The following is a 13,800-nucleotide window of genomic DNA, read 5'->3' on the forward strand; positions in this document are numbered from 1 at the left end:
TAAATTAGTATATTATGGCACTCACAGTAAATAAATAAGTAAAAATGCTAATGTCATAAAATGATTAAGTTTTTTGCAGCATTCCACACAAATCACCAATGTGTGGTTTTTCCTTTCTACACTTATTTAACCTTGTGGCTCTCTTCCTGTTTTCTTTGCCTTAAAGAAGTCCCTGAAGTGATCTTTTCAAAATGCAAAACAGATCATGCTGTTCTCCAGAATAAGGCTCTTCAGTTGAGCTCATAGTACATCCAGACCCCTGATGGTCCTCAAGGCCCATCCTCCAACTCCCACTCTCTCCTCTCCTACTTGTTCAAATTAGCTTTCTCCCCACTTTTCAAGCACATTCAGCATGTTCTTGTTTTAGGATATTTGCTGCAGCAATTTTCTTTGCCTAAAGTGCCCCTCTAGCAGGCAACATAAAGTTGAGTAATTTTTGCCATATTGATTTCCACTTAATACAAGGATTTTCTGCCTCTACACCATTAACATTTAGCACCAAACAATGTTTTTGTCAGTGGAGTTGAAGGTGCTAGGAGGTCTTACAATATATAGGATGTTTAGCATTATTCTTGGGCTCTGTCCATGAGATGACAGCAACACTCTTCCCCACCACACCCCTTGCAGTTATAACAAGGCAAATGTTTCCAGACATTGGTAAATGTTCCTTGTGGACATGGTTTCTCCCACCCACCCCCATCCACACACAGACACCATGGGGAACCACTCACTGGCTTCATGTCACTTTCTCAAAGAAGTCTTTCCTCATTTCTCTGTCAAAGGTAGCCACTGAGTCACTATTAATTATATTGCTATCTATCATACCAGTAACTACTCAGAAGCACTGTGATTACCTAATGCTTTTTAGCTTAATGATTTACAGATGCTCCCTGGCTTACAATCAGGTAACATTCTTATAAAAGTATTATATAAGTTGAAAATATTGTAACTTAAAAATGCATTTAATATGCCTAACCTATAGAACATCATAGTTTGGCCTACCCAACCTTAAACATGCTCAGAACTTACATAAGTAGACAGTTTAGCAAAATAATCTATCATGAAAACTTTTATAATAAAATAGCAAATATCCCATAGAGTTTATTAAATATTGTATGGTACTGGGGATAAGAAAAAAAACAGAAGGGTGTTTGCATGACTGTCCTTTCATCCATTTGTGAATTTTTTTAAAAAAATCATAATTCAAAGTATTGTTTGTTGACAACCATCTGTATTTGATTATTGTTTATCTCCCTCAACATAGTTTAAGTGCCTTGAAAGTAGAAGTCATTATTGACTTATATATAGCAAAGATGTGATACATGTAGACATACATAAAAATTCACATAAGTTGAACAAATGGATTGATACAGAAATGTATGCAGTGTCTGAATTAACAGTGTAGTTTTATAAATTCTGCCTTTAAATATAATTTTATGTTAGCAATTTATAAAGTGACTAAGTCCTGACTAATGGGGCATCATCCTAGTTGCTTGTTTCAACAGTCATCAACAGGACTAAAAAAGATTTACATTACTTTTATGGGCACTTTCAAGGCATTTTAATGTTGCAGAGTTAAAGACAGAATTCTTTGAATAAAGTTACACATTGTGGAAATCAAGTGGAAAGAAGGCATAGCTCTCATTGGTTCTATATTTCTTCTAAATCTTAGTCTTCCAAGACATCCATTTTCTCAGCACTTCTCCATGATCAATTCAAGAGAAGAAATGGATTTACATTTCCCCATCCATTTGGAACAGCTTTATGTATGCTTGTATATATACATATAAATTATATAAATTTTAAGTGTATTTATTTATACATACATATGTACATTTATAAATAAGTTTATGAATAAAATATATACATTTATAAATCAATGTATATGTGCATTTATAAATAAAAATGATTAAAATAACAATATATATACAAATTTAAACAATATAATATGTGCTTTAAGTAGGATGATATTCTAAATATAGTTCTATAATTTACTTTTGTTACAGGACTGTGTCAGTTTCTTTCTATATTAGTTTATACATCTACATTAACCTCAAAAGTTTTAAGTAAAATTTGATATTATGGTCATGTTACTACATATTGATATTAGTATAAATATGAATGATAATTATAGTATATTGACTAGCTTATTCACAGTTTTTTAAATTTTTATCAGATTTCAGGCCATATGGTCTATGTGGTAAATATTCAGCCATACTATTGTATCACAAAGGGATCTATAAATAAGGATGTATTGAATATTGAAACAAGTTGTATTTCAATAATATTTTATTTACAAAAACTACTGATTGGCCCATGTACTGTAGCTTACTAACTTATTCTATAGGACATAAAAGTTCATATAAATATAATAGTAGTAACCTGGGGGAATATCTTGTGATTGATGATAAACAAGAAAAGACAACACGAGAGTGATTGCGCATATCTGAAATACCAGTATTTGGGAGGCTGAGACAGGAGAATTGCAGGTTGGAGGACAGCCTCAGCAACTTAGTGAGACCCTGTTTCAAAATTTAAAAAAAAATTATAAAAGACCTGAAAGTGTAGCACAGGGATAAAATACCACTTAGTTCAATCCCTAGTACCACAAGGAAGAAAAGAGCAAAAAGAAAAATGTACAGAGTAAAAATTAATTATATACTAAGTATTTATCTTGGGGAGGCCAAACATAAATACTTTCTCCAAATCTAAATCTATTTTGTGATTTTAATTTTAATAAATGTACATCTGCAATCCCAGCTACTCATGAGGCAGTGACAAAAAGATTGCAAGTTCAAAGCCAGCCTGGAAAACTTAGCTGGACCCTATTGCAGAATAAGCAATATAAATACAAACAACTGGGGATGTAGCTCAGTGGTAGAGTGGCCCTGGATTCAACTCCTAGTAACACACACACACAATCCCCCCCCTCTCTCCTCTCTCTCTCTCTCTCTCTCTCTCTCTCTCTCTCTCTCTCTCTCCCTCTCTAAAAAAAATTATAAAAGTGAAGAACTAGTAAGGACCAATCAAAATTTAAAACTTTTATAAGGTTGTTAACACATTATGGGTTGTTTTAATCATTTTTTTATTTTTGGTGCCAAACAATATTGCTCAATAAAAACAAAATAATATTTAGTTTTGTTACATTTCTTCCTTTCAGTCTTCTTAGTCTTTCCCATTTATTTCTTAGCAGGTTTATATATTGAACCTTTTTATATGTGACCTAAATTTTGATCATTTAAGCTCTACATGTAGTGGCAGCTCTTATGCAATGTCTCCTTTTCCCTCTCATTTGCTTATATTATTAACTCTGTTTGGTGATCAAATCTGCATTCACCTCTCAAAAGGTTTAAAAAGTCAGAAGAATCTCATGTGATTTTTTTATTTTCTAGACATTTTAGTTAGTTAAAATACTTAAAAATTTCCCAAGCATTTTTTGGCAGTTCTGAAAGCATTTAAGAATATTTAGATATAATTTAGTTTTGATTTATAAATACCAAAAAAAAGCACAAAACATGTACCATTCAGAAGAAAAAGTTTATATCACTATTAGAATTCTCATGATAAATATGAGCAACTCCAAGAAAAATTGAATCTTGTGTATAATTATATAGGTTAGATTAGCAAACTTTAATGCAATTAATCCATTGTTAACATATACAAGGCATTAGGTGGGAGGAAGTTAGAAGTGATGGAGCAAGTTTGCAGAATGCGCTACTGCCAATGTTCCTTCAGTGAGTAGATCTGAAATGAACATTGTACTGAGGGACTAGAACCATCAATATGATTAAATGTTTGCTAGGATGGACACGAGATTATTAATCAAACCACTTGACTGGTGTTCTGGAAGATGTATAAATATAACCTAAAATTAACACTTTTGAACTATGCCTGTGTTCTAAATTTTCACTGGTTTTGGTCTACATAGACGTGATCTAATAAAACCAGATGAACTTCTCAAAAAAAAAAATAGATGCTCACTTTTAGTAAATAAAACAATTCATATTTCTGGTGCTTTATATCAGTCTATATATCATTCCATTTTGTGCAAATGTGTGACTAACACACCTGAAAAGGCCTCCATGCCTGACTTATGCCAGGATGCTCCTAGAAGAAAGTGCTGAAGACCTTCAGGAAACACTTAAAGTGACTGAAACAGCTGAAATGGGAATGATGGCTTGAAGACTGTCAAAAAAAATCAGAACATCTGGATAAACATAGGCTCAAGACTCATGAGATGGCAAAAGCGATTCTGTCATCAACAGGTCTTGGATTTAGAAGGAGGTGATTTCATTTGACTAAAAGCAAGAAATAAATTTGAGACATATGGAAGCCATATTTCATGGCATGACTTCACATCTCAGGTATAGAAGCATAAGTCTGCAAGTTGTGATAGTGATTACCTGTAGATTTACCTCCCTGGATGAAATACTGAACATTCACAGAATGAAAAAGTTATCTTTTGAGGGGATATAAAATACTATCTCTCAATCATGCATTGTATTTATTATATTTTATATATAGGAACACACATATATATTTTCTTTGCTTTTAAGAATAAATTTTGGGCTTTAATAGTCAAAGAAGCAGTCATAAATTACTTAAAGTTAAAAATCACAACTGTCATGTATTAGAAATATGTGTGTCACTGGAGGTTTTATAATGCAGAAAATGAAATATGTACCACTTAATTCTAAGATTTAAAATATTCTGCTAACATCAGTAAAAATTTCTAGAGTGGTTGTTTACCTTTACTTTTTACTTATTTTGAGTATTTTTCTTGGAGAAATAATCTATCCTAAGTAACCTCCTCACCAAGTCCTTCACAGGTAGTCACTCCAATTGGCTGGTCCAGAACAGTCTTTCCCCATGTGTCAGATGCTACAGAAAGCCCTGGTTTTGGAAGATCCCATTCTGGCATTTGAAATGACTATTAAAAGGCAATATGAGCCGGGCATGGTGGCGCATGCTTGCAATCCCAGCATTTGGGAGCCTGAGACCTGAGAATCACGGTTCGTGGACAGTCTCAGCTACTTAGTGAGGCCTTCTGCAACTCAGTGAGACCCGGTTTCAGAATAAATAAAAAGAATAAAAATAGGGCCGGGGGTGTAGCTTGGAGTTCGAATGTCCCTGGGTTCCATTCTCAGACCCGCAAAAAAAAAAAAAAAAAAAAAAAAAATTAAAAGTAAATAAAAATAAAAGCTAATATGAAGCATCTTCGATTATCTTCCCTCAATTTCTCATTCCACCTGATCCCTTCAAAACACAATTTGAGGACTTCCGGGAAGATGGCAATGGAGAAAAGCAGGACTTACGAGCCCTGCTAACAACCAATCTCTATTACCACAAAATCAGCGCCTTTCATAGCCAGAAAACACCATTAGCAGAGAAACAAAAAATGTAATTACAAGGGACAAAGAAAAAGAGGGCTGGAAAAACAAAACACCAGAAATAAACCAGACTGCAGTGCTGTGGCCGGAGCCGCGGTGTTGAGTGGCGGGTGCCATCTTCCTTTGCAGCACCTGGCCCCAGAGAGGAGGGGGACTCAGAACGGAGCTCAGAGCCACAGAGGAGATATGGCGGCTTCAAGCCCGAGGATGCAGCAGCAGCGCCTTACTGCCTGTGGCAGCGGTGAGTTCACCGGACGGCTCTAGACCAATGCACTTAACAGCCCACCAGGCTCCAGAAAGGAGTGGAGGACAGCTAGCCAAGGTGAGCCGCTGCAGAACAGCCAAGTGGAATTCGGCAGATTTTTAGGCGCAGGGAGCATCTAAAGCTCCCAGTGGCTGGGCTCAGCACACTCTGCAGGGACTCAGAGCAGAGCTCAAAACCAGAGAAAAAATTCACCAGCCTCACGGCCAAGGGCGTGGCAGCGGCGCCATATGGCCACCGGCGGCAGGAGCAGTGAATTCACTGAGTCCACTACAGCTCCATCAGCGCACTCAACAACAGTGAGTCAAATAGCGGACCCTAGAGAAGAAATCCCAGTACTGCACTCCCAGGGACTTGACCCATTGGGGGAGTGGCAGTGGCAGAGATATCACACCATAGAAGAACGCCCAACCAGGCACCCCCCCCATGGTCTAAAACAGCCTTGATTGACTCCCTGGGTCTGAGACTCTGCGATACAACCTAGTAAAGGAGTAGTGGGGACCGAGATACCACAGACTCAAGATCCAGAGCACCTTAAGTGAAGTCATAGTAATCCAAGGGAAGAACCCAGAGAAGGCACAAACTTCCGAAATCATGGGAAAGAGGAATAACCATGGAGCAATGAATGCCTACAACCCCACAACATCAGAACCTGATAAAACAGAAATTCAGAGATTTCTAGATCAAATCAGGAAAATAACTGTAGAAATAATAGACGTGTTTTGAAAAGAATTCAGAGAGAGCCAAAAAGAGATAAAGGATGCAACTAATGAAGTAAAGGCCTCAATTCAAAGTACAAACAACCGATTAGACCACATGGAGAATAGAATCTCGCTCTTAGAAGATGATCACTCCAAAAATGAACACATAGTTTCTAATTTACAAAAAAAAAAATCTGACAGCAGGAATCTGACATTGAAGAAATATGGGCCCATTTTAAGAGAACTAACCTAAGAATAATTGGAATAGAGGAGGGAAAAGAAGGTGAAACTAAAGGGATCAACAATCTCTTCAAGGAAGTAATAGCAGAAAATTTTCCAAACATAGAGCAAGAGGTCGCTACACAGGGCCAGGAAACTTATAGAACTCTCTTTAGACAGGATCGGAGAAGAGGATCCCCACGCCACATAATTGTCAAAATGACCAATGTGGAAGCCAAGCAGAGAATCTTAAAGGCAACAAAAACAAAGGGCCAAGTGACATTCAGAGGCAAACCAATTAGAATCACTCCAGACTTCCCAAACCAAGTCATGAGAGCCAGAAGGGCTTGGAGTAACATTCCAAACTCTGAAAGAAAACAACTTCCAGCCAAAAATTTCCTACCCAGCAAATCTTTCTATCAAATTAGATGGAGAAATAAGAAGCTTCCATGACAAACAGAAACGGAAGGAATTTATGTCTTCAAAACCAGCACTAGAGAAAATACTCAAAGAAATTAACTACAAAGAAGAAATAGGTAACACACACCAGAACCAGAGAAACAAGAGTTTCCATCCAACAGACAACTAAGATTGGTTATCTGTGGAGATTCATTATTTATGTTAGTCTTTTACATATCTCTAAATTGTATTGTTTGCTTTTATTGTTGCTAATTTTTAGGATGTCTAGTTCGAATATTAATATACCTTCAGATATAGCATTTGGAAATATTTTATCCCATTCTATCAGTAACTTTTAACTCTGTTTACATTGTCTTTGGATACACAATATTTTTTTTATTTTTTAGGGAGTTTGTTTACCCTTCTGTTGCCTGTGCCATTAAAATCATATCCAAGAAATCACTGCCAATTTCAATGTTGTGAGGTTTTATGACCTAGATTTTCTTCTAAAATTTATAGTCTTAAGATTTATATTTAGGTCTTTTATCTATTTTGAGTTAATATTTGTATATGGGGTTAGGTAAGGGTCCAATTTTATTCTTTTTCATGTAATTATTATTTTTCAACAATATTTAGTTAAAAGATTATTATTTCTTCCACCAAATGTTCGTGGAAACCTTGTCAAAAATAACTTGACAATATATGGAAGAATTTATCTCTAGGCTTTTATTTAACTCCAATGGTTTATATATCTGCCTTTAGAACAGTACTACACTGTTTCAATTATTGTAGCTTTATATGGTTTGAAATCAGAAAATATACATCTTCTAGCTTTGTTCTTTTTCGAGATCGTTTTGTGTATCTAGAGTCCATATTCCATATTAGGATAGATTTTTTTTCTGAAAAATAAATAAATAAATGTATGATAGTTTTACCTAGAAAAAAAAGAAAAAGTATTTTCTGGTAAGAAAGAAAACAAAAAGAAATATTGAAATGTTATCTTTAAGTCATTAAAAGCTTGGTATTAGACAAATGAATCTTTTATGTGAGATTATCATTGTTAATTTTGGATAAATTGCTATAATACTAGATGTCAACCACTAAGCCAAGCATGGGAAGGAGTGATGGGGAAGGAACAGGATGGAGATCGGGTAGGGGCTAATTGGGCAATGTGTGCATGTATGTCTACAAGGTTTTTTTTTTATCCCACTATGATGTATGAATACAGTGCACCAATTAAAAAAAATTAAAAAAAGAAATTCTGAAAAAATATAAAATATGTCAACCCTTAAAAAAAACACAATTTGAATAACAAAAATCTGAGGAAATAAATATCCTGCATCATTATAACTTAAATCAACATATTTTCTACTTTTCTTTCTATAAAAATCTATTATAGAAAAGATAAAGAATAAAAAATCATATAAATTTTATTGATGAGAATATTAAATGCATATACAAAATTTTAATGAATTACAATTTGAAGAACACAAATAAAACTTATTAGAATTTATTTATTTTTATTTTTTGTGGTACTGGGGATAGAACCCAAGGGCTTTCTACCTCTGAGTGACACCCCCAGCCCTACTTTTTATTCTTTATTTTGAAACAGGGTCTCACTGAGTTGTAAAGGGCCTCACTAAGTAGCTGAGGCTGTCTGAGAACCATAATTCTCCTGTCTCAGCCTCCCAAATGCTGGGATTACAAGCATGCACCACCATGCCTGGCTAAATTTATTAGAATTTAAATTATGGAAGAAATTTTGAAGAAAAGTATGTTGCTGTACAATTTTTAAGAATGTTCTTTTCAAAAGTAAGTTTCTATGCATTGGAAGTTTTAAAAAATTGTGTGTGAATGATTCACTACTCATTCATCAGAAAAAATTATTGTTGTCATTTAAGTGAAAATTACAAAATAATCCTAACCTGGATTATCCAAAGGAATGCTTTGCCTTTTGAATGAATGTTTTTTTTTACTGTACTATTCTGACTGAAAGAGTTAATACCTATGTTTCTTGTGCTTCCTTTGCTTGTATTTACAGACTATAAGATGATTATTTTAACTATTTTTATAAATTCATCAGGATAGCACCATAATTATTTTTTGGTTCATCTGATCTCAGATACATTTAATCTCATTTTCCTATTTTGGGTAAAATGGTTAGTACCAAATTATTTCCAATATTTAAATATTGTTCTACTTATTTACGAGTATGGGGTCAGGTCCATATTATATTTGAATGTCTGATTGCTGTGGTAGCTTTCAGAATATAATCCAATGTCTCTTAATTTTCTATGTATTCTATTTTCATCTTCTTAAGTCACTCTCTGGGTGTTTGGACACCTTTCTTTCCTTTGACAGCTTTGGGTTTAGGTGTCAGAATGTCTGGTGTCACTGTTAATAAATTCTGTACAATTCCCAGGTTCTGTGTATTTCCAACCTGTAGTCAGCACCTCTGCACTTACCACCCTAGACTCAGGCCTGTGCTTCCCTGCAGCAGGGGAGGAGAATGTCCAAAGTAGACTTGGAACCTCTCCCTGAGGCCCTGTGCAGGTATTGTGGTCTCGATGAATTTTCCTGTGTCTCTGGAAATTCTAACTGGGCTAGCCCATGTGGTCCCAAGATCAAAGGATTGCTGGTCCTTGGGCACACACACTTACTTGAATGGAATGATAAGAGAGGAAGAAAGCTGAGGTTGTTCAATGGAGGAGCTACATACGAATATGTGTAATAGCATAAATACAACATGATCAACCTGGACACCCGCTATTGGGTGGAGGAGGTAAAGGGTGGGGGAAGGGCATGAAACACAATGTAAATGTATACCACTCTCAATATATTCCACTTATAAAAAAATAAAAATTAAATTAAAAAAATATTTTTCTATTCAGATTTATATAAAGTGTTCTATTCTCTTTATTTTATTTTATTTTTTTGGTGGTACTAGGGGTGGAACCCAGAGGCTTTCTACCTCAGGGCTATACTCCCAGACCTATTTTATATTTTATTTGGAAACAGGGTCTCACTAAGTTGCTGAGAGCCTCACTAAGTAGATGAGGCTGGCTTTGAAACTGTGAGAACCTCCAGTCTCAGCCTTCCAAGCTCGGGGATTACAAGCCTGCGCCACCATGCCCGGCTTCTTTTCTCATTTTAAAGTAAAAATTTGACATATCTAGGCCTCAAATGCTGTATTAGTTTTTTTTTTTACTCCATTACATTATTATTAAAATTCTCTCTCTGAGATAAACTATTTTGTGCATGATTCCATAGTCCTCAGTGGTCTGTACCAACAATTCAACATCTAATTTTCCATCTTAGATAAATACTTTCACATACCTGTACTATGAAAATTCTTGTACAAGGATCTTCATTGTGCAGGCAGTCTCATTTATAATCATAAAAAATTAGAAACAAAATGGAACTATGAAAACGAGAATGACTAATAAAATTATTGTATATTTATAGTATAGAGAGACTTGCAGCTATTAAAGATCTTCAAGATATTCTTAAATAAAAAGACAACTATAAAACAACTAGAAATGTGATATAATAATAACAAGTGTTAACAAGGGTTGGCAAAGATGTAGAGAAATTGGAACTCTCATACTGTGCTGTTGGGGAAATAAAATGATGCAGCTACTTTGCTACTTTGGAACTCAGTCTCCGGCACTCCTTCAAAGGTTAGAATTACTATCATGACCCAACCATCGTGCCCTAGGTATGTAACCTTGAGAAATAAAGACATGTGTCCACAAAGAAGCTTATGCAAGAATGTTCATGTCCGCATCATTCATATTTCTCAAAAAATGTAAAAACAAGTAAAATGCCCATCAACTGGTAAATAGGTAAATAAAATGTGATACATTCATACAATGCAATAGTGTTTAGTAGTATAATGAAATAAAGTACTGATTCATGCTACAAAACAAATGAACCTTGAGAACTATGGTAGATAAAAGAAAAATTACAAAGGATCACATACTGAACTTTTCCCTTTACATGAAATAGCCAGAATTAGCAGAATTTTATAAAGACAAAAATTATATTGGTGGTTGTCTAGTGCTTGGGGTGTTAGTGGAGGGTAGGGATAAAATTAGCGGTTAATAGGAAGAGGGTTTATTTGGGGGTTGTTGATTGTAGTGATAAACTCATGAGTCTATTGAATACACTAAAAGACATTGGGGGCCCCAGCCCTGCCACCGTGGTCTACGCAGCAGCAGATCCACCCAGCCATCTATGCAGCAGTCATGCGGCCCTACACCACCGTTTACTTCCCTGTCCGAGGTAGGCACCTGCTGCTGCAGCGCAGCCCATGGCCCCTCATGTACTCCGAGAGACGCCAAACAACCCTTCCCCTCCGCGAGGCTGCATGGCCTGGCGGCCTCCTTCCCCATGCCCAGGCACCTCCTGGTGTCCTGTAAAGGAATGTGTCTCCATGGCCCCGCCCCAACCTCAGGACTCTCCCGCAGGTTGCTGTGAGGCCAGGTCTCTGTGGCGCCCCAACACCTCTGTCCTGTCCCCCCATGAGCATGCAGCTGGCCAGACCAGGGCCAGAGCAGGAAGAAGGAGGTGGTGATGAAGGAGTCCTGGTCCCAGGGCTCGCTCAGGGCCTTCTGTCTCTACCGGCAGCTCCCCGAGTTCCAGGATGTAGAGCTCATCCGGTACCAGTCAGATGCCATCCCGTGTCACGTGGGCTGCACGCTCGGGCTCTACGGGAAGGACTACCCTGAGGCCGCCCTCCTGGACATGGTGAACGACAGCATGGAAGACCTCCACTGCAGGCAAGGATGACTCTCTGAAGGCGCTGCCAAGACGCCTCAAGTTTTTTGAGACCCTGCTGTCCCAGAACCAGGGCGGTCAGGCCTCCATTATGGGCAACCAGATCTCCTTCACCGACTACAATCTGATGGATTTGCTGCTGATCCACCAGGTCCTGGCTCCAGGCTGCCTGGACTCCTTCCCCCTACTCTCAACATACTTGGTGCACCTGAGCACCCCGCCCACAATCAAAGCCTTCTGGACCTTGACCACAGGAACCACCCTCTCAAAGGTGATGGGAAACCGAAAGGGCTGCCTGTCCCGCTTCTCCAGGACTGATAAAGTTTCCAATACAGGGGGGGGAAAAAAGACATTGGGTATACAGTTCAAATGAGTGAATTGTATGATTTGAAATATATTTTAAGGGAGCTGTTAGAAAATATAATCATATAATCATATTATTTAAGAATACATATGTACACATAAATTAAATAAAAAATAGACTCCACAAGTTAATACTGAGGAAGAAGAGGGGATTAGACTGAAAAAGAATGTTCTAAAAATAGTCTATGTTTTTAGTTTGTATTTGTGTACTATTGATGCAATTAATAATTCTCAAGTTATTTTTTCTAATGAAGGGTTCCTCTCATCAAGCCTATCAAACAGCTTCTTTAAAATGAGGCTTACATTTCTCTACCCCTCTTCCTATTTAAATGTCTCACCTCTACACAGTGCAGAAAGCACTGGGTGAGTCAGCCAATAGTGTATTCTTGCCACGCATAAGGTGAAAATCCCGAGGAGTACACTAAAGTGCTGCAGGTCCACTGAGCAGTAACTTGATCTTCCAAAAATGTAAGGTGACAGCCCCGAGATCATATGTCAGACTCACTCATATTCTGCTGTAGATTTTCTTAGCAGGGTTTTCTTTTTTAATGGAGAGCTAGGGATTTGCTTCCATAATCCTTTTTTTTTTCTTCTTATACTGAGGCTTGAATTCAAGGCCATTCTACCTTCATGCTACACCCCAAGTCCTATTTTACCTTTTTAAATGCTGAAACAGGGTCTCCCTAGGTTGCTTAGACCTTGCTACTTGAAGGGGGTGTCCTCTGAACCTGCCATCCTCTTGTCTCAGCCTCCCAAATGCTGGGGCCACAGGCATGTGCCACCACGTCTGGCAACTTCCATGATCATTGGCTCATTGTTTTCTCCTTGTGACCCCATCTCCCCTCACTATTTCCACCGCAGACTCTCTCCCACATGGCAACTAGAATCTCTACTACTATGGAGAATTAATAAAAATTAGATTAAAATACCAATTTTAAATCATTTTGATGCATAAAAGACAGACTATCAGATAATGTCTGAAGAATCTAGAAGAATAAATAAAATAAAGGTAATGTGGAAAACCTGAAAGAACATTAAACTAGTCAGCTGCAACCACAAAGTAAAAATTTGCTCCTGTAACTCTACAAATTAAGGTTCAGTTTAATGAATATGTTAAGATTATACTGGGCAGTTTTCCATAGCTTATAGAACACCCAGAGCAGAACTGCAAATATTTTCCTTCTCCTCTAACTAAATTAAGTCATGTATAATTTAATTCATAGCATCTTGAATTTCCAAATTAAAATCACCTTTAATTAAAAATTTCAGCCAGCCATAAAAATAAAGAATATTATATTTTCTAAACATAAATGATCACAATATTTATCAAAGCTATATTAAACAGAAAGGTCTAAAAACAGCAGAATCCTATAGGCCAAAAAGCAATTAGTTTCAGGTGTTTCCTGTTAATAAATTAGGATAAGCTTAGGGCCAGACTTGTGAAATGATTTTTCTTAATTAAAAAAGAAATTAAGAGTGTAATGTTTATTCTCTTTTCCCAAAGGTGAACTGGAAAGTTAAGTTCATAACTAAATAAGAGAAGGTAATTTCACTCATCCTTAAAGCTTCAAAGTACCCCTTTTTTCCCAAATGACCAGATGGAATATTAAAATAATGAAAATGATTAGAGAACCAGACATTTCAACCAAGTATTATTGATCAATGTAGGATCCAGGGTTCAATCTCT

At 36.6% G+C, this 13,800-nt stretch overlaps 1 protein-coding gene across 1 annotated transcript; it reads left to right on the forward strand.

The window, feature by feature from the left end:
* Positions 1–9,717: 9,717 nt before the first annotated feature.
* Positions 9,718–12,123, forward strand: LOC308270455 (glutathione S-transferase P-like; the record flags this gene model as incomplete). The annotated part of the gene is given in 4 exon segments (XM_080706360.1): positions 9,718–9,753; positions 11,147–11,388; positions 11,507–11,747; positions 11,752–12,123. Coding segments are annotated over 4 exon segments (891 nt in total).
* Positions 12,124–13,800: the final 1,677 nt, after the last annotated feature.

The sequence above is a fragment of the Muscardinus avellanarius genome (genome assembly GCF_963383645.1).
Source record: "Muscardinus avellanarius genome assembly, chromosome: 1".
NCBI lineage: Eukaryota > Metazoa > Chordata > Mammalia > Rodentia > Gliridae > Muscardinus > Muscardinus avellanarius.